General features: G+C 45.4%; 1 protein-coding gene and 1 long non-coding RNA gene across 3 annotated transcripts in view; one reads left to right on the plus strand and one right to left on the minus strand.

The window, feature by feature from the left end:
• LOC101823275 (aldehyde oxidase 2) overlaps positions 1-22012 on the minus strand; it is an 89050-nt gene that overhangs the window by 26458 nt on the left and 40580 nt on the right. For both annotated transcript variants that reach the window (XM_040753581.1, XM_040753580.1), the window contains 10 exons: positions 20470-20603; positions 17595-17682; positions 15541-15627; positions 15234-15425; positions 12639-12866; positions 8589-8684; positions 6495-6623; positions 3201-3275; positions 1589-1641; positions 254-368 (listed from right to left, as the gene is read on the minus strand). In XM_040753581.1, the coding sequence (XP_040609515.1) occupies positions 254-368; positions 1589-1641; positions 3201-3275; positions 6495-6623; positions 8589-8684; positions 12639-12866; positions 15234-15425; positions 15541-15627; positions 17595-17682; positions 20470-20603 (1197 nt within the window). The remainder of the gene's footprint in view (positions 1-253; positions 369-1588; positions 1642-3200; positions 3276-6494; positions 6624-8588; positions 8685-12638; positions 12867-15233; positions 15426-15540; positions 15628-17594; positions 17683-20469; positions 20604-22012) is intronic.
• On the plus strand, positions 10350-12644 carry LOC121142819. The gene is made up of 3 exons (XR_005879925.1): positions 10350-10471; positions 10630-10811; positions 12189-12644. It is a non-coding gene; the product is annotated as an uncharacterized LOC121142819 (long non-coding RNA).

Here is a 22012-nt window from a genome sequence, read left to right on the forward strand (position 1 = left end):
GCTCTGCTACTAAATGATCTCCCCCTCTGACAATCTGTCTATCCTTGAGGAATGTGACTCTGTCATCTGAAATGAAATAACTTGAACACATTAATCACATGCAGCTGGTCATAGACATTTCTTTTTGATACTATATTGAAACCCTCTTGGAATTGAGAGAATTATCTTCCCCTTTGTAGACACTGGGCCACTTTCTGCACAGTGCGGCTCTGCTGTTGATCTAACTTGCTGGGCCAATGTTAACTTGAGTTACCTTGTGAGCGCCTGTCAGGCAGTCAATTTCAACCTCCGAACATGCAGCCCCATAGACATAGTACGGGAACGGGTCTCCCTCCTGCTTCTCCCAGTCCATGAAGGCCTTGTAGCCCCTGAGGGAATAAAGTCCTTTAGAATGTGGGAGGGCAGAAAGTTTACAATAGCATTTCAGCTGTTGTTTTAGTTCATTCAAGCTTCTCCCTCGTATCCACCTTGATGGCTATGTGCCTCTGTCTTAAAGAGGAGGTGCCTGAGCTGTGGGACGGATGTCAAAGATGAAGAAGACAGTGATGTTTGTTCCCAGGTTGGCACTTTGAAATTTGACCTTGGGTTCTATTTGCACATTGGAAAACCCCGTTAATTTTGGGCTGTATTCCTGGAGATCCCCATGGGACATTCTAACCCAAGTCACAGGGGACCTGATCACAAAGTAACAAGGCTGATAGAAGAGGACTGGTGACTCAGATCATTCATTTACACGTGAAGATGTAGGCAATGATTACAGGTTCTGTTTTTCTTTTATCACTAATTTTTACAGACCTGTGATTTGAACCCAGGGCCTCTCCCAAGTCAGACAAGCACTCTCCCACTGAACCGAATTCCTACCCTGAGGATGTATCAAACTGAGGACTGCATGGGCTTTTCTGAGGCTGCACTGGGCTGGCCATTATTCCTTCTCCTCCTTTCCCCACAAGATTTCCTTTTGTGCATGTGTGTGTAGGTTGGTGGTTTATTTGGCGAAATTGTAACCATAGTGCCATATGACTTCTTGAATTTGATAGTCAGCTCTTCTCTTTACTTCATGTATTTAATTAGCATAAGTTTATTGAGACCTCCTTCATTGACCAGCACTGCATAGTGAGGGCAAGTGATTTTTCACCTCCATAGACCTACTTCCAGGGAGAAAGGTTTTATGACAAAGGCAGGGAAATTGGTAAAGTTGAGATGGCAACTTAGTTCTGGTGATGATGTCTTTTCACTATTCACAATAAAGAACAGCAAGGGCTGAGGGTGTAGGTCTGTGGTAGAGTACTTGCTTGGCATGTTCAAGGTCCCAGGTTCAATGCCCAGAACCAGAATAAATAAATAAACAAATAAATGTAAATAATATTAGGTAAATCAGAGTGTTTTTAATCCTGTATGGGTTATTAATTATTTAATATTTCTTTAATGATACCACTCAGAAACTTATATGAATTCACATAATTTTTGGGTCTAGAATAGACCCCCATAATTATATAATACAATCTTTTTTATGAATAAGGATGGGGGCCCAAAGAATCAGATTATCTTATGATCTCTTAGCTAAGCCATATATTATTTTGAGTTTTACCTGAAGTATCCAGTGGCTGAAAGACTGATTCTTTGTTCAAATGCTGTTTCTATCTGTGGAATGGGCACATTTAAGGAGAATAAATAGCTATACCACTTGTTAGGTTAAAGTGAGCATATTCATATGTAAAAATTGACATGTGCTTCCTGATGCAGATGCTCTGTTCTAACAGACCCCATCGTAGCTTTTTTTCTCAGCTGGAATATGACAATTTCCTCTGGTTGAGTTTGAAAGCCTGAAGTGAATGATGCAAATTAAAATCCTATGATCTATCCATGGTATAGGGAATAAGCTCAGAAGTTACTTGGAAGGGTGGCTGGAGAGGCAGTTAGAAGCACTGGCTGCTCTTGTAGAGAGCCCTGCTTCAGTTCCCAGCACCCACACGGAGGCTCACAACTGTCTGTAACTTGAGTTCCAGGGGATCTGACACCCTCTTCTGGTCTCCAAATGTACTGCATATACAAATAGTATAAATGTACAGGCAAGCACACAAACAAAATAAAATAAATAAATCTTTTTAATTGTTTCTCATACACCCTCTCTGTCTTGAGACAGGGTTTCTCTGTGTAGCCCTGACTGTCCTGGGATTCACTTTGTAGACCATGCTGGCTTTGAACTCAGAGATCTGCCTTCTTCTGTATTCCAAGTGTTGGGATTAAAGGTATACACCACCATGTCTGGCAAAACATAAATAAATATTTTTTAAAAAAGTTATTTGGAGTTAATCTTTAAGTGTAAACAATATAAGGTGTGTGTGTGATAATTATTCTAATGAAAAGGTGTAGGGTATTGTGAAGTTGGATTAAATGAGTCATTTATTTATTATTATTATTATTATTATTATTATTATTATTATTATTATTATTATTTTGGTTTTTTGAGACAGGACTTCTCTGTGTAACAGCCATGACTATCCTGGAACTCACTTTGTAGACCAGGCTGGCTTTGAACTCACAGAGATCTGCCTGCCTCTGCCTCCCAAGTGCTGGGATTAAAGGTGTGCACCACCACTTCTCGGCTTAAATAGTCATTTCTTTTGAGATATATTTAGTTCTCTTTCCTACTCAGAGCATCGGTGTTTTTGTGTGGCTTACGGAGGCTTCTTTCCTCTTCCTCCCTCCACAAGCGGAGTGGAAGGATGCTTCTAGATGTTCCTCATTCACACAATTTTCTCTTTCAGGTGACTGTCTTTTCCTGTATGCAGTCCACACAAGAGCTCTCCACACATCTGAAACAGCTGTCTCAGCCTTAACAGAAACCACTTACTTGGAGGGCATTCCAAAGTTATGGACAGCAGTGGTTCCTAACCTGTGGGTCACAACCCCTTTGGGGGTTGAATGACCCTTTCACAGGGGTCATCTAAGACCATCAGAAAACACAGATATTTATATTATGATTCATAACAGTAGCAAAATTATAGTTACGAAGTAGCAACGAAGTAATTTTATAGTTGGGGGTTCCACACCATGAGGAGCTGTATTAAAGGGTCGCAGCATCAGGAAGGTTGAGAACCAGTGCTCTAGAGAGACTGTTTCTGTGTGGTGTGACACTCAGTACTGGTTTGGATTGCTATCTCACACATAGTTACAGATTTCTAAGGAGGAACACTTACCCAGTCTCTCCATGTGCCTTCTGGATTTTTCTTAATGACAGGCTCAAGACGTTTCAGAAGGATCTCACAGGCATTCTTGAAGAGACAAAGAATGGAACATAGTGATGAGCACTCTGGCAAAGGATCTTCGGCGAGCACAGGTCAGCAGTGCTCACAGAGCACCTGCGCCTCACACTTTGGGAATAAAATATACACGGTCCAGGTCCTTGAGGTTAGCATCAGTTACAGGACTTGCCCTCCCCCCTTTTGCTTCGCTTCCTATGAAAACATCCCAAATTTCTACTCTCAGATCCCTTTTCATAAATGCCAAGGTTTTACTTTTCTCTTTTCTTTAACTACATCTTTGATCTTTATTTGTATTTTTCAGTTTTTGAAATAATTGGAATAGCCAGGCAGTGGGGGTGCATGCCTTTAGTCCCAGTACTCAGGAGGCAGAGGCAGGCAGATCTCCGTGAGTTCCAGGCCAGTCTGGTTAACAGAGTGAGCTCCAGGACAGGCTCCAAAGGTACAGAGAAACCCTGTCTTGAAAACCAAAACAAACAAACAAACAAAAAAGGAATAAACATCATATTTTCATTCAAATTTGTGTTTGTTACAATGACAGGCCACGCTCCCTCTGGGTCTGAAACGTTCAACTTTATGTCCATCTAACTTCCTGTGTCTATTATGAAGCCATTATTTAAAGGCCCCGGCTTTGGGTTTGAAATAAGAAAATCTATTTTAAGATACACATGCAGGCAAAACACCCATGTACATAAAATAAAATGTAAATCTTAAAATGCAGAACTAAAAAGCTGGGTAATAGTGGTGCATGCCTTTAATATCCCAGCACTCAGGAAGCAGAGGCAAGTGGATCTCTGTGAGTTCGAGACCAACCTGGTCTACAGAGTGATTCCAAGACATCCAGGGCTACTAAGAGAAACCCTGCATCTCAGGAAAACCTGAAAAATAAAGCAAAACTATACCAGGTGGGGCACCAGTATAGATGGGGCTAACAGATTAGGAATGCTGGGAAGAAGGACACAAAGAGGGAGCTGAGAGAGAGAGAGAGAGAGAGAGAGAGAGAGAGAGAGAGAGAGAGCATGTAGTTACCAGGATAGGATGATGCTGGCATTCTCTGGTAAGCCAGGCTACATGGAAATACTTAGATTAATAGAAATGAATTAATAATTAAGACAGAACTAGCCAATAGGAAGCCTGAGCCATTGGCTAAACAGTTTATAATTAATATAGCCTCTGTATGTTTATTTGGGACTAAATGGCAGCAAGACCAGGCAGAACAGAAACTCCACCTATAAGTCTGGTCCAGGATGGCCAGAGCTACAGAGAAGACCTGTCCTGAAAAATAAAAAACAACAACAGCAAAAACAAACAAACAAACAAACAAAAACCCCAAAAACCCAAACCAAACCAAACAACAGAACTGAGAACCCACAGTTCTGATCCTAAAACTAGATGTTCTAGCCCTTAGGTAGGCTGGCAACTCCACACTGCCTGACCTGCTCCCCTCTTGTGTTACCGCCTACCCCAAATATAAACTCATGAATTTTTTCCCAGAGGAAACCCGACTAGCTTTGTCCCCTCCCCACTGCCCCCAGTGTTCTCACATGGATAAGACTGATTCGAAGGTAGGTTTTGTGGTATCCTCATAGTGGTCTACAGGAATACACATACCCACAATGCCCAACAGAAAAGGCCTTTGTCAGAATCACAACAAATTCAGCGACTATTAATTCAAAAGAACATACATGTAGGTGTGGCAGTGCATATCTGTGATCTCATAGGTGACTGCCATGAGTCGGAGGTCTTTTGGGGCTGCATAATGTGTTCCATGCCAGCCTGAACTATACAGCGAGACACTGTCTCAAAAACATCTGGGTGCTGCAGAAATGGCTCGCAGTTAAAAGCACTGGCTGTTTGTCCAGAGGACCTGAGTTTGATTCCCAGCACCCACATGACAGCTCACAGTTCTGTAGCTCCAGTTCCAGAGGATCTGATACCCTGCTCTGCCTTCCACGGGTGTCAAGCACACATGTGGTTGAAAGATACTCATGCAGGCAAAGCATCCATAAACATATGAATAGTATGAATAGTAGCAAACTATAATAATAACAAATTAACTAAATTAATAACTAAAATAACTAAATAATATTAATATTAATATTAATAACTAAAATAATAACAAATGCACAACAGAGCAAAAAAAGGAACTAAATCAGTTGAATTAATAACAACAGTCACAATGAAACTCATTAGTTTGTACGCTAATTAAAATAATTCTAAGAGGGGGTTGCTCTGAGTGCTCTGGTGGGGACATGGGGTGGTAACGCTGTAATCATCATGTCTGCTGGGCTGGGCTGGGCTCAGCTGATCTGCCTGTAGGAACTCGCCATGCCAGGGAAACAGGCACGGTTCCACACTGTTGGGTCTTAAAGCTTTTTCTGTGCCTTCCAGAAGCAGAATTTCTGTCCCCCAAAATGCAGTCTCCCTTCCTTCCACAATAGCTGGGCATATACCGTCCCTGTCTTCCATGTTCACTAACTTCCCTTGCATGCAGACATGACCAGAGACTGTGTCTCCTAATGGGTGGTGAGCATAAGCAATTAGCATCACGTCCAGATTTAGCCAGGGGTCTTCCTCACGCATGACTTTATATGACTGAAATGGTGAAGCTCAGTGCTACCTTGAAAGCCACACACTGAAGGTGGTGGCACCACCATCAGTCTGGATGCCTCACTGATCCAAGGTTCCCTCTGGACCCAAACATGTGCATGAAAGGGACTTCTGTGTCTGAGCCATTATATCTGGGTCTATGTATTGCCCCACTTTAATTAATATTTGCTCCCAATAGTTTGGTTGTCTAAGCTTTCATTAGTAACTGTGGTGATTTGAATGATAAATATTCCCCATTGTCTCTGGTACTTGAATATGTGGTCTCCAGTTGCTGCAGACTGGGGAGGCTTAGTAATGTGGCCTTGCTGGAGGAAATATGTCACTGGGGGGTGGGCTTTGAGAGTTCAAAGACTCCCTCCATTCCCAGTTCACTCTCGGCTTCCTGCTTGAGGTTTAAGATGTGAGCACTCAGCTGCTGCTCCAGTTACCATGCCTGCCTACTGCCATGTGACTTTCCGGTGACAGTGACAGACTCTTATTTCTCTGGAATCATAAGCCACAGCAATAGAAAACTAATTCAGTGACGGATCACTTTCCTGAAGCCAACCGCTGTGCCCGTGTACAGATAAGAAAACCAGAGATGTAGTTAAGTTCCCCAGGGAAGGAGACAGCCACAGTCACCTGCACGGCTCTGCCGTTGACATCTGCGCCGATGGACGCTGCCGTAGCGATCGTATTGGGCACGGTAGCTGTGCTTGTTTCACAGATATGCATGTGAGACATGGGCACTTTTAATTCACGGCTGGCCACCTGGGAGAAAGGACATATTTCAAATCCAACACCGGTTTCTAAGAAAACTTAAGCCATGTAGTCACATTAAAAACATCAATTTCACAGACACTTTTTATTACATTTTAAGATAGTTTGTATGACTGTGTGTACGTATGCGCCATGGCATCCATGGGGATGTCAGAGGACAACTTTCAGGAGTCACTTCTCTCCACCGCATGGATCCTGGGGAGTGAACTCTAGGGTTACACTTGGTGGCAAGTACCTTGATCCGCTGAGCCATCTTGCCAAGCATTGTGATTTCTTCCTTCCTTCCTTCCTTCCTTCCTTCCTTCCTTCCTTCCTTCCTTCCTTCCTTCCTTCCTCCCTCCCTCCCTCCCTCCCTCCCTTCCTCCCTCCTTCCTACCTGTCTGTGGCAGGAGTGTGAGGAGGACTGGGGTAGAGCTGATTGTGCCTGAACTGAGGAGTCGTTTGGAACGTGTGTAATGTGGAAGGCATATTCTAGAGGAGCTGAGGGTCCAGGTGGTGAAAGTTACAGACACGTACTGTAACATCTGAAGTCCATCGTAATGTTCAATGTATTCAACTGAAAGGACCAGACTTTTCTTCTGAGATCCCATATCTTTAAAATTATGTCAGGCCTGCTTAGATGGCTCAGCAGATAAAGGTCCTTGTCACCAAACCTGAGCTTGATATCCAGAACCCACACAGTGGAAGGAGAGCGCTGACTTCCCCAAACTGTCCTCTGCCCTCCATACATGTCACATCCTGTCAGTGCTCATGCACACGCATGGGGAGGATGCACATGCACATGCATGAGGATGAACATGCACACGCAGGAGGAGGATGCACATGTACACGCATGGGGAGGATGCACATGCATAAGGAGGATTCACATGCATGAGGAGGATGTACAGACACATGCATGAGGAGGATGCATATGCACATGCAGGAGGAGGATGCACGTGCACATGCATGAGGATGCACATGCATACGCATGGGGAGGATGCATGTGCACATGCATGAGGATGCACATGCACATGCAGGAGGAGGATGCACGTGCATGTGCATGAGGAGGATGCACATGCACATGCATGGAGAGGATGCACAGACACACACATGAGGATGCACATGCACATGCAGGAGGAGGATGTAAAACATATACAAATGAATCTTTTTGTTTATTCTGAGACAAGGTTTCTCTGTGTAGCCCTGGCTGTCCTGCATCATGCTCTGTAGACCAGGCTGGCCTCGAACTCACAGAGATCTGACTGCCTCTATGTCCAGAGTGCTAGGATTAAAGATGTGTGCAACCACATGAATCAACTAGGCATGAATCATTTTTTTAATGAAAAGGAGATGGGATTATTGCTTAGTGTTAAAGCACTTGCCCTGCTTGCACACAGAAAAAAAGAAAGGAAGGAAGGAGGGAGGGAAGAAAGAAGGAAGGAAGGAGGGGGGAAGGAAGAAGGAAGGAAGGGAGAAGGAAGGAGGGAAGGAAGAGAAAAAGTTACAGGTTGCTGATAGTCAATGAATCATTTGCCCTCTCCAATAGTGTGTTAGCATGTGTGGGCGTGGGGGGCATCTATTATCATGTTCTGCAGGCTCATGACTGATGGCTTTTACTAATAATCCCTTTCACCTCTCACCCCTGGCCAAGTTGCAGGAACATTTGTATATGCACGGGATTTCTGTACATTGTTTACTGTAGTTTATATGCAAGAAGCTTTTCAACCAGTCAAAAGTCTTTAAGTTTGAATGTACAACCATCATTTGTGGTGGCACATGCCTTTAATCCCAGCACTCGGGAGGCAGAGGCAGGCGGATCTCTGTGAGTTCGAGGCCAGCCTGGTCTACAAAGTGAGTTCCAGAACAGCCACTAAAACAATACAGAGAAACCCTGTCTTGGGGGAAAAAAGAATACTCCAAGTTTCAGTCATGTCACCAATGTGTAGAAAGATGAATGGCCGATTGTATTTATCTTACCTGTAACATTTTGGTGTGAATACCTTGTCCCAGTTCATTGCCTCCATGTGCAACCAACACAGACCCATCGGTGTAGATATGAACGAGTGCAGCTGCCTATAAGGTAACCCAGAAGTGTGTGTTGGCAATTAGGGAAGTTCAGTATGAGAGATGCGGGCAGGGGGCAGGGGCTGGAGAGATGGCTTAGTGGTTAAGAGCACTGGCTTATCTTCCGGAGGACTGGAGTTCAATTCCCAGCACCCATATGGCAGCTTACAACTGTCTATATAGCTTCAGTTCCAGAAGATGCAACCTCTTCTTTTGGCTTTAACGGGCAATGCATGAATATGGTGCAAAGATATACATGCAGGCAAAACACTCATAATTTTTTTTTAAATTTAGAAAGAGAAATGAGGTAATGAAATCTCAATCTCCCAGAGCAGGGAGATCACAGATGCTACGTTTCCTGGTAGGACCTTGGACTTGGCTCTACTCTGTGCAAAAGTTGACTGTAAAGAACTTTACTACTTAGGAACCTGAATCCATCCATCCATCCATCCATCCATCCTTCCTCCCTCCCTCCCTCCCTCCCTTCCTTCTTTCCTCCCTCCCTTCCTTCTTCATTCCTTTCTGTCTCCTTTCTTTCTTTTTGAAAAACTCTTACTATGTAGCCTTTACTGGCCTAGAACTCCTTATATAGACGAGGCTGGCCTTGAACTCTCAGAGATCCACCTACTTCAGTATCCCAAGTGCTAGGATTAAAGGCATATGGCACCACTCCCATCTGGTGTCAACTATTTGAAAGTCAGCCCCTTGCCTTAAACTGAGGGTTGATTGTGAAGCTACTGAATCAATTATTTTCCTTCCCTGAGCTCCATCTAGACATATAAGCACGAACAAAGTGACACATAGGTATGAGCATACAGTTCTGCTTCAGGCAAGTCACAAGGTGGTGGGGACACAGGCTGAAATTCAGCCATCGTGGGCATAAGGGTGTGGATTCTGGGTTCTATGAGAGCTGGGCTGTCTGTCAGACCCAAATCTCCTTGTGCTGCTCAGGGTCCCCTGAAGTGACAGTAGATGGAGTCAGGAGACAGAAGTGAGTGGGTTGAGCGAATCTCCCTATTGCCTGGAACTGAAAGCTCCTCTCCTTGTCACAGTGGTCCTTTAGGATCTGGTCTCTCATCCCACCCCCCCATGGCATTCCCGTCTCTTCTTGTCTTGTCCCCGGGTCCCATCTCACTTCCACTCCTCTTGGACCCTGACTCCTTCTTTGTTGTCCTCGCTTCCTGACTGGCTCAGCCTGGTCTCCATCTGTCCAACATTTAGGCCCCCCCCCCCATTTTTATTCTCTTAAGACTCCCTGCAACATCTGACCCTATCGGACCTCCTCCATACTTCCTCTTTCAAGTCCTGGGTGGAAGAGTGGTTCTCTCGGATTTGTGTCCACCCGGAACCTCATAATGTGCCCTTTATTAGAAATAGTTTTAGCAGATACATTTATTTAAGATGACTAGACTAGTAGAAGTGGACCCTAAATTAAATGTCTGGCGTCCTTATCAGAAGACTCTGGGGTAGCATCAGGGACAATGGCTGGGAAGCTGGAAGCAGCCAGTGGAGTTATACTGCCATAAGCCAAGAATGGTTAGGAGCCAGCAGAGGCTAGAAGAGCCAAGGAAGGATTCCTCCCTGGAGGGACAGCGGCTCTGCTGACACCCTCAGTTTGAAATCCCAACTTCTAGAGCTGTGAGGGAATACATTTGGTTTTGAGCTGCCCAGCATGTGATGGTTTGCTGTAGCCTCCACAGGACACCCCTGGGGACATGGCAAGCTCTGCTCTGAGTGTCTCCACGCAGGGCAAGTGGTCTTGTGCGACTTTGTGTGCCAGAGAGAACTTTGAGCAGGTTGGAGTTACAGTGGCTATATAGAATGGACAAGTGGTGTTACCCCTGGAGATGCCTGGAGGCTCCAGGATGACTTAGGGTTAGGGTGGGGGTGGGGGGAGTGGAGGGTGGGAAACTTAGAGGTGCATGGTGCTAATGACAGTATTTATTCACTGTAGCCTGTGGCCTGCTTGGTGAGGAGGTGTTCCAGCCTTGTGAGTCATTGGCTGACCTGGAATGACATCTCCTATGCTTAGCCAAGTGGTTCTTGGGTGCCTGAGTTTATGGCCCTGCGGGGAAGCTGGAGGCCTTTCAGATGCAGACCAAAAGTCATCACCTGGCTTACTTCGAGTGTGGCAAGGTAAGAAACCAACACCCAGGGGCAGAGGGGCTGTGGTTTAGGTGAGAAGTGGCCATATTGATGACAAGAGGAGGTGTAGTGTCATTTTGAGAAACTAGATGCTTAGTTTTGTCTCTGGTTCTTGGCATGGTACTTCTTAAATTTTGAAAAGTGCCATCCATTGCTAATGAGGAGGTGCCCAGGTAGGTTTAGGGAGAGGGGTCAGCCTGTGTGCAGGTATGTAAGTCAGTGGTGGTGGTGGTGAGGGGGTTTTTCAGTCCCTCCTCACTTTCCTGAGTTCTGTGCTCTTCCCTGGGGGTGAACACCCACAAGACAAGCTTTGTCCCTCCCTAGCATCTTGTCCTGGGCATCTCTTCCTTTGGCTGGTTCTGACCTGTGTCACTTACATAAGGGGTGATAATAATAAAATGAAAAAAGGCTTTCATGTGAGTTGTTCTAGAAAACCATTGCACCTAACTGGGGATAAGAAGAACTGTCAGCTTAGTGGTCTTTTAGGCAAAGTGGGAATAGCCTGTGCACACCATTTACAGGTGGGATCAGAAATGAGTGTAGTCTGTGGGACTTCATCCTTGACTTGTAGGGTCTATGCTAGCTCTGGGTAGTTAGTGCAGTTGCTGAATCTGTCTGTTAGTCACCCAGCTGTTGTTCAAGTTAGTCTGGTAAACATACAATATTTGGTGGTAGATAAAAACCACATTGGTGGCTAATGAGGGTCTATTGTGTTTCTGCCATTGATTCAACCCAGATGGTGGATGTGACAACTAACCTTGTACCTGTTTATGGAATGGTCACACTGGAGCCAGGCAGGCATATGACCCAGAAGTCTAGGCCACTTTATCTTACCTGTCAGGGAAGCAAGAGCCACAAGAGGTGTGTCTGGGCTTTCCTGGGACGGGCTTAGCACTGCCCTGGTTGACTCCCAGAATATTCCAGGAATCTTGCCAAGTGCTCTATATTAATTTTCTCAGCCAGTCCTTATGAGTCCTAAGATGGTGACACTCTGAGTCTCACTTTACAACTGAGGGAGCTAAAGTTGTTCAGAAAGGCTGAACAACTTTAATGTCACACACCTAGCAAATGGTGGGCCAAGGGTATCTCTGGGTCTCCTGACTTCCGTTGACTGATTTGGATCAACTGCTGCTTTTATATCCTAGGAGGGGCTCCCTTTCACAGGGCAGGTGTGTGTGTGTGTGTGTGTGTGTGTGTGTGTGTGTGTGTGTTGTGTAGCTTGTTGTCAGTAGTGGGTAGGAATGGAGGAATGCTTTTGATGGTATGCACACGAAATACTCAACACTCAAAGTCTCTCCCAATTGCTAGGTTTTCTACCTCGCATCCACCTGTGGATGACTTGCCTCTTCCTCTTGTCGTTATACCCAGGACAATTCTGGACCCCACTCTCTCTTCCCCATCAAAACCAACAGATTCCTGGGGAGGCGGCTGTCAGAGACCAGTGGAATGAGTTCTCTGCCTGAGATTTGGCATGTATCCCAAGGATTCCTGCATGTGGAACACCCCCTCCTCAGCAGAAAACACAACGGTGCCGTGGGCTCCTATTCCTTTTGAATAGCATGGAATCTGGGGCTAGTACCAGGTCCCAGCAGTCATGCTGCTGTCCCCATCATGCTTGTCACCAAAATTTCTTGGTGACCTTCCCCCTACTGCCACACATAGCCACTCAGGAGATTTCTGGACATTTCTCCTATGTGTACTCAGGAGGGGCCTGGTGCTCTGGGAAATGTGGCATTCTCTGAACACCAGCACACACCATTGGACCCTGATTGTGTCAGACACCAGGGTCATTTGCCGTGGGCCGTGTATGAACTTTACCTGGTGATAACTTGTAGCAGCAAAGCCAACTGAAAACTTCATGGGGATTATAGCAATGCCCCTCTTCTTCCAGTAGTTTCTCCGATTGAACTCTTGCACTTGTGTCCTTCTGATGTGAAAGGAAGACTTGTCCAGACACTCAGTCCAGCACCTTATCAGGGGTTCCGGGCTGAAAGCTTGTTTGTAGATGGTTTTATCAACTGTTTTGTACATGTTTTTCTCCCTAACCTGAAACAAGTGTGAAATTTCATCAATGCCTGTGGTGAGACAGACTGCCCTCGGGGGGGGGGGTGTTCAGAAGGCATTCCTCTGAAGCACACATGCACTTTGGTGGGGAGGACAGATCCCCTCATTGTTTCCCAATGGCATGTGCGACTGTGTGAACGGTGGGGCTATTTTTCATCTCCACATTAATGTACCAACCAGGGTCTCTCTCTCACTCTGAAGCGGAGTGCAGTTGATAGTGACTAGTCTAAAAGGCAATGTGATGGAAGGACTGGGGAGGTTGGGTTGTCTGTCTGTCTGTTTGTCCATCCTGTGTCTCCTGATACCCCTAAGTGTGTCTCTGTGTGTGTTTGTGTCTGTGTGTGTACATGCCATGGCATAGATGTGGAAGTCAGAGAACAATCCATGGCAGTCGGTTCTCTCTTTCTACAATTTGGTTCTCAGAGATAAAACTCAGGTTGTCAAACTTGGCAGCAATCACCTTTACCCACTGAGCCATCTTACTGGTCCACCATTTTCTCTTCAAACTTCAGGATTCAGAGGATGGAGCAGAGTTGATAGAGAGTGAATTAAAACCAGGCTCTACCATCATAGGTGACAGGCTCTACCATCTTCAGTGGCAGGCTCTATCATCATAAGTGACAGGCTCTATCATCATAGGTGACAGGTTCTATTATCTTAAGTGACAAGCTCTACCATCATAGATGAAGACTGTTCTGCTGGAAAGAAATCGCAGAACAGACTGCTAGCATGTCTTCAAGTATTTTGGAATACATGGTTAAATCTTTTAAAAATTATTTTTGAATAGGATCTGCTTCATATCCTGGGAATTTTCAGCACCAGAGAAAGACAGCCTGCTGGAAATGCCTGGGAGGTTTTCATTATCTCCAATTTGTTCTAGTAGAAGGAAAAGAATGACTGTATTTTTGCCAGTAACAACACTTGGTTAAGACAATGCCCATTCCAAAAAAATTTTATGTGTGGTTCTGAGACTGGAACCCAGGACTTTGTGCATGTTGTGTGAACTGTCTATCACAGAGCTACATTCCCAGTCCTACAAAGATGAGCGTTTCAATAAAAAAATTATTTTGTCCTCAGAAACTCTATGAAGTAAATCATCTTGTTCTTATTTCACAGCCAAGGGATCGAGGACACAAGGGGGTCCATTCTTTTGTTCATGCTGTTCCATTTTCTTAGATTACTTTTCCATTTGCCTTCAAGGTGAACCTCAAGTGTCATCTCCAGGGTTTTTTTTAGAATCCTCCTCCTCATCCTGATGTAATGTCTTCCTCTTTTGTATCCATGTGCACAGGCATGGTTTCTCTGTGTAACCTTGGCTGTCCTCTGTAGATCAGGCTGGTCTCAAACTCATAGAGATCCGCCTGCCTCTGGCTCCCAAGTCCTGGGATTAGAGGCGTGTGCCACCACTGCCTGACCATGGGCACCTTTTATGACTTCTTGTTGAGAATCTATTATTTTTCTGGTATAGTATTGGTGTTCTCTGGTGTGAAAGCAACACTCTGCCAGTGAGATGGAAACCTGGAGGTCCCCACTGAATTTAGGGACAAAGGTGTTCAAGAGACAGCACATAGAGTTCTTGCTGGAGCAGAGGGTCTGGATTGAGGAAACAGGGTAGAAATGGGGAGAGGACTGGGGTGTGGCTGAAATATCAAGGAGTGGATGGCATCTTCATCAGTCAGTGCTAGAGTCCGCCTGTCTCTGCTCCAGTTCCGTTATACTCCACCGGCCTTCTGGTGTATTGGATGGGATGATGTTTTCAAATGGTAAAATTTGGACAGCATCTCAAAGAAGTTTTCAAGTGCACCAGCAATTCCTTTTCTGTGAGTTTGCTCAATAGACAGACTCAGACAAAAGGACAAAGACAGTCTGTTCCCCTAGCATATATGTATCGGGGTAGTCATTGCAAGTTCATTTTAAGGTTTTATTTTAAAATTATGTATTCATGTGTGGGTTTGTGCGTGTGAGTATAGTGCCGTGAGAGGCCAGAAGAGGGCACAAGATCCCCTGGAGCTGGGTTGCAGGTCCTTGTGAACCACTGATGTGGGTGCTGGGAGCTGAATTCTGGTCCTCTGGAAGAGCAGTGTGTCTCTTAACCGCTGTGCCTTCTCTCCAGCACCATTCTAACAGCTTAAACTGGTAACAAACAACCTGACTGTGTGTCAATAGTGGAGTGGCTAAATAAATGATGTTAGGTCCACATCACAGACATGAAAAAAATGAAGCTCTCACCTCAAATTCTGAGCCAGGGTTAGTTTGTGCAGTTTCTCTAGTGTTTCCTGGGACCACTAGCTAGTTCCTCCCTCTCTGGCTCCTTATCACCCTTGGTTATGATCCCGGTTATAATCTTACCTTTTCTGGTGGAAGCCCACATTTGGCTGCCACAGCTGTGATACAAGATTCTGTTACCAGAGTTCCCTGTGGGAAGCCAAACCCACGAAAGGCTGTATTGGATGGTAAATTTGTCATGCATGCCCGACCTCGGAATCTGAGGTTGCGGATTTTATATGCATTTTCCAGCTTTAGAACAAGAAATTCTGTTACCTAAAGCAAAGGGAGACACCCACATACATTAGACACCACCTTTTCATCAAGACTCATCTAGACAGTTTCCATCTTACCCACTATCAAGAGCACAGTTGGTTTCAGACGCACTTACCAGCTCCGAGTCATCTAGTGTGCATCCTCCATTGATGTAGCACTCAATGTCTAGGGCTTTGATTCGTCCATTGTTCATGAATCCTACCTGTCACAAAATGATGGACACTTTACTGATCTGTTTAAAATGTGCCTCCCAAGTGTGCATCGCCCCTCAGTCTCCTGTTGAAGCAGATCAAGGACAGACGTTGCCTCCAGTTTGCTCTTGTGTGGCACTCCGACCTCTGTGGCCTTGTCTTTCAGTGTCTGGTTGAAGAAGACCTTTCTTGACCCAAGTTTTCCTGAGTCCTTTCCTTTCAATGGGTAATCCTGGCTCCACACTCAGCACGGAATCCTCAAGTTCTTGCTTGTCTCCCAGAACGTAATTGCCGTGCTCATCGTCCTTATTCTCGGCAGATTCTCTGCCCTTCTGTACGGCGTTCTTTCTAATTTAGTCTGTGGTTTTTCTCCTCGTGGGAAAGTCTTTGGGATCCCAGAACACATGGAGATGAATCATAATATCTCTTGTTACGGGAAAGCTTTGGGCACAGAGGTCGGAGAATTTATGAGATGGACTCATCTTACTGGGTGGCCAACATGCCTTGTAAGTAGCAATGTAGGCAATAGAATTATGTAGTAATCAAAGGCAATGGTACAACCAGGTGAGAAATTAGGCTTGTATACCTTAAGCAATTCTCAAAGAAAGCTGTTTTGTAACTTTGTATCACAACAGAACTGTCCTAAAGACTAAACCACAAATCTGAAAAATAGTATCATCTATTAGATGCCAGCAAACATTTTTAAAAGGGTTGCTACTGAAGTTGAGGGAAAATGAAGTGAGTGTGATTTGAAGGATTTAAATTTGCCTGTTAGTGGATTTCTGTTAAAGATTATTTTGCAGTGAAAATGGTCAAATTGTTTCTAAACATTTCTTCTACAAAGAGTTATTCTTATAGTCAGGGATTTGAGCATCTTTCTTTTCTTTTTCTTTTTTGTCTTCAAGGAATCACTAAAAATATAAATCCTTATTCCATGTAACAGTGCTTTTTTTAAAAACCATGTATGTGTGCACACATGTGTGAGTGTACACGTGTGGAGCCAAAGGATAATGTCAGATCTCCAGCATAATGTCAGATCTCTCTCTCTGTTTTTTTTCTATTTTTTAATTTAAATTAGAATCTATCTTGTTTTACATGTCAATCCCACTTCCCACTCCCTCCCCTCCTCCCCTGCCCCCCACTAGCCCCCTATCCCATCCCCTTTCTGCTTCCCAGGGAGGGTAAGTCCTTCCATGGGTGATCTTCAAAGTCTGTCATATCATTTGGAGCAGGACCTAGCACTCCCCCATGTGTCCAGGCTGAGAGAGCATCCCTCCATGTGGAATAGTCTCCCAAAGTCCATTCATACGCCAGGGTTAAATACTGATCCACTACCAGAGGCTCCATAGATTGCCACTCTCTCTGATTTTTTGAGACAGGGTTTATCTGCAGCTTCGGAGCCTATCCTGGAGCTCACTTTGTAGACCAGGCTGACCTCAAACTCACAGAGATCCTCCTGCCTCTGACTCCAGAGTGCTGGGATTAGGCCTGTGCCGCCCTGCTTAGATATCATTCTTGACTGTACTTCAACTTATTTGTTGAGGCAGGGCTTCTTGGCAAACTGGAACCTCACAGATTTGGCTAATCTATCTATCTAGCTTGCTTCAGGGATGCCCTGTCTCCTCCTCTTGGATACTGGGGCTACAGGCAGGCAGGCAGTCTCCCCCATCAGCTTTTATGTGGGTTTGGATCGCATCTCTAGTCCTCAGGCTTGTGTGCTTTATCTACTGAGCCTTAGTCCCAGCTCCTCAAACAGTGTCTTTTAGCTATTATTCAAATTTTTATTTTCATCATTTTTTACAATTATACACTAAATTAAAAGCTCATCATAAAATGTCATGGGTATCCAAAATAGGACCATCTTCAGATATTTTAGATGCTGATTACTTTTAGAATTCAGCAAAATAAAAATGACAGAAAAGGACAAAGCCACACAAACAAAATGAGGTACTTTAATAATTTTACATGTAGTACTCACTTTATATTTTCCAAATAATGGATGCCTTCCCCCAGTTATTAACATATCATCTTCTCGATCCAGAACAAGACGGACGGGACGGCCAGTTCTGCAGAAACCAAATGTTAGATTCTCCATTCATCCTTCCCACCTGTCTTTCCACTCATCTGAATTTCCAGCTACCCGTCTATCCATCTGTGTATCTAAATCCTTATTTTACTATCTACCCACATCTATTTGTAAGATGTAAAAGCCATTCATCTGCTGTAGGGAGAGATCATGTACCTGTCACGGGTACGTGGGAGAATCAGGCCTTAGCAATCTGTGGGACCTGGGAGACTGGAGCAGTATTTATTCCTGGCATACAGAAGGACTCTGGGACCCCACGCCACATGGAGGGATGCTCTCTCAGCCTGGACACATGAGGAAGAACCTGGGCCCTTCCCGGGATGATGTGACAGACCCTGAAAATCCCTCATGGAGGCCCTTGCCCTCTCTGGGGAGTGGAGGGGGGGTGGAGTGGGGGTGTGGGTTGGAAGGATTGGGGAGGTGGGGGAAGAGGGGAGGGAGAGGGAACTGAAAATGACACGTGTAAAAAATTAAATAAAAAATATATGGGGGAAAAAAAAGAAGGAACAGGTGGGCGCTCTTGCTCTCTTGGATCCTGACTGCAGTTCGGAGACCATAGAGCGCTGACACCTATTTTTGTGTAAGTGATTGCTCTCTCTAAATAAATATCATAGACTCCCCCTTTCCCAGTATTCATTGCGTGGATCTGTCCCATCTTCAATCCACTTTCCACCCTCCCATCCATTTGTACCACTTACTTAATTCTCTATCCATGTGCCCATCACATGTCTCCATTAATCTGCACAAAGTCTTCTAGGCATGATGTGAATTATCACCTGACTAAGTTACTATTATCTTTGTGCTTGCAACTTCATGTTTGGAGGTATGTCCGAAGGGATTAATGTCACATGTCAGCTAAGCTCTGTCCCTAAGGCTTCAAATTAGACTTTCATCTAAATCCAGCCATTTTGCATATGTCTGCTACTAGTTATAAAGGGGAGGGGGGTCAATGGGTAAATGCAATGCTAACATCAGTAGGAAAAAATCAGTTAAATGTACAGTTCCTTCCCTGAAAATTCTGATTCAGAAGTCCTAGAATTTTGTGGAATTTCTTTCCATCAAATATTGAAATTAAAATTCTTATGTGTTTTTTGAGGCAGGGATTTTCTGTGGCCTCTGGGGACCCCTGCTCTCTGGAGATCTGGGATACTGTATTCAGGTCACTGATTGCATGACTTCTGTTTGATCAGGCAGGATGCATCTTGAGGTACTGCCTCCAGACATGAGTGCACAGTGGGGTCAAGGGGCAAGTTTGGAATATACTGACGTCAGGGCTCGTAGTGGCTAGCCTAGGCATTGGGACTTAGATGCTCATTTGGTTGCTGTGTGTGGCCACGCTTGAGACACAGAAGCCACAAGGTCTGCTGTGAGTGCAAGAGATGCTAACTGCTGACTGTGATACGGGACAAAAGTGGAGGTGAGATTTCAGCCCTGTTCCTCTCCACCCTCTGCTGGGGTGAGCTTTCAGCCCTGCTCCTCTCCACCCTCTGCTGGGGTGAGCTTTCAGCCTTGCTCCTCTCCACCCTCTGCTGGGGTGAGCTTTCAGCCCTGCTCCTCTCCACCCTCTGCTGGGGTGAGCTTTCAGCCCTGCTCCTCTCCACCCTATGCTGGGGTGAGCTTTCAGCCCTGCTCCTCTCCACCCTCTGCTGGGGTGAGCTTTCAGCCCTGCTCCTCTCCACCCTCTGCTGGGGTGAGCTTTCAGCCTTGCTCCTCTCCACCCTCTGCTGGGGTGAGCTTTCAGCCCTGCTCCTCTCCACCCTCTGCTGGGGTGAGCTTTCAGCCCTGCTCCTCTCCACCCTATGCTGGGGTGAGCTTTCAGCCCTGCTCCTCTCCACCCTCTGCTGGGGTGAGCTTTCAGCCCTGCTCCTCTCCACCCTATGCTGGGGTGAACTTTCAGCCCTGCTCCTCTCCACCCTATGCTGGGGTGAGCTTTCAGCCCTGCTCCTCTCCACCCTATGCTGGGGTGAGCTTTCAGCCCTGCTCCTCTCCACCCTATGCTGGGGATGAAGACACAGGCCCCAGTGCGAAGGACTTTTCTCTGAGCTACACTGAGGCTGTCCAAGGAAGCAGGACATTGGGACTTTGAAGACTGATTGGAACTCAGACAAAATAGTAAGCATCTCCTTTTCCTCTCCTTCATCGCCTCTTTCTTCTTCCTACTTCTTCCCTCCCTCCCCCCCGTCCTGCTCCTTTTTCTCTTTTTCTCCCCCTCCTGCTCCTTCTCCCATCTCTCCTCTCCTGCTCCTTCTCTTCTTGGTTCTTCAACGCTGACAACAAATCCAGTCAAAGACAATGAACGGGGACCCGCACTGTCAGCGCCAGCTAAACTTGAATGCTGAGCCATGGATAGCAAAGATGTGAGTCTTTCTTGAGATCGCTCCAAAGACCACGTGGTGGAGGGTGAAGAGCCTTCTTTCTTCACTCCACCCTACTTTGGGCTGGAAGCAGCAAAGACTTAGGGGACGATGATGAACCCAGGAAGGGCACCCTGCCCCACATCTAAGCAATTCATCTTCCCTGAAGCTCAGGAATGGGCCCCACAGTTCTGGAAGCAGTCAACCAATACCATAGGTTCAGCTGACTTTTGCAAAACCACAAAGGGTAGTAGGGCAGGTGTGAAATACCTATGTATTATAAAGAAACAGACAGGCCGGAATTGCCCAGGCACCAGCAGGTGACTAGGACTGCAGCCAGAACTGATTTGTCAGGCTACTAATTTCCTCTGAGCTCAGCCTCTCCCACACTGCTGGCTCCTAGGCAGACTTACTTGACAGCCCCCACTGCAGCAATTGCCCCGAACACAGCTGGTCGTCCCACCTTTCCTCCAAAGCCTCCGCCCACTCGTTTCACATGGCAGGTGATCTTGTTGCTGGGGATGTTTAAGGTAGAGGACACTGTTTTCTGCAAGAGACAATGAGGGTTAAACAGAGGAAAATGACAGCCAAGTGTTTTGTTTCCTGAAATACAACTATGCAGCAAAATCCACTCACACCTACTGTGTAAGAGAGCAGAGACAGCAGAGACCATTCAACACCTACTGTGTAAGAGAGCGGAGACAGCAGAGACCACTCATTTCTTTGTTTCTCTGTTTCTTTCTCCCTCTCTCTTTCTCTCTTTCTTTTTCTCTCTCTTTTTGCCTCCTCCTCCTCCTCCTCCTCCTCCTCCTCCTCCTCCTCCTCCTCCTCCTCCTCCTCCTCCTCTTCTTCTCCTCAGGGTTTTGAGATCCCTGGCATCCTGGAACTCACTCTGTAGACCAGGCTGGTCTCAAACTCACAGAGATCCTTCTGCCTCTGCATTTCGAGTGCTGGAATTAAAGGTGCACACCACTGCTCCCAGTCTCTGGGCCATTTTTAAATGTTAATCTTCCAAAATCTCTTTGAGCAGATACTTAATTTACTAGAAAGAAAACTACCAAAATCCTTGGTTCTTATTGGAAGCTGCACTTGTAGTCAAATGCCTGAGCCAAAGGATTTGAACAGATGAAAAACAGTAGACTCCACACCCCATAATAAAGGGGGTGATGTGAAGCTTAGAGCATTTTCTGTCTGGAAGATAAGATGTGGTCCAAAGTGATATATTGACTTTATAAATCATTTGTAATGATTATTTTAGAGAATAAAATGGAACATAGGAAAATTTAGTGATGCCATTAAATTACAGAGTTAAACTAAGCCTGATGGAAATAAACTTAGTGTTTTAATTTGAAGTAATCACACTCACACTGGGTATGTAACTTGCCTAGGATTCATGAAGACCTGGGTTTGAGCTCCAGCCATGCATAGGTCCTGTATGATCGTGAATGTCTGTTATTCTAATGCTCAGGATGTAGAGGCAGGGTGTTCTGGAAGTTTAAGACTAACCTTGTCTACTTAGTGACTTCAAGGACATCCTGGAACACAGGAGTTTCTTTTTCAATAAGAAGTATGTCTTCAGGACATGACATAGCTGTTGCAGTCATGAATACAGTGGCTGTGAGTTACCTGTCAAATTCCAGCTTAGACTGGAGAGGGGATCATGAGACCCCCCCCACCTCCAGCTAACATTGCTGGAGGAGGGAAAGTCGTTTTTCTTTGAGGGTGTAGCAACCAGTTGCTGATGCTCCAGAGGACACAGCCACAACCACACGCATAATTAGACTCAATGGGTTATTAAAAAAGAGAGAGAGAGAACAGGGACTTAGAAGGAGATGTGATGGAGGTCTGGGGTAAGTTGGAGAGGAGTAGGGGGATGAATATGATCAAAATAGTTTGTACATATGCATGAAATTCTCCAAGAGCAGAAAAATACATAAAAAAGAAAAAGGGATCAGG

This window comes from Mesocricetus auratus, unplaced genomic scaffold, assembly GCF_017639785.1.
Source record: "Mesocricetus auratus isolate SY011 unplaced genomic scaffold, BCM_Maur_2.0 Super-Scaffold_100010, whole genome shotgun sequence".
NCBI classification, from domain to species: Eukaryota; Metazoa; Chordata; class Mammalia; order Rodentia; family Cricetidae; genus Mesocricetus; species Mesocricetus auratus.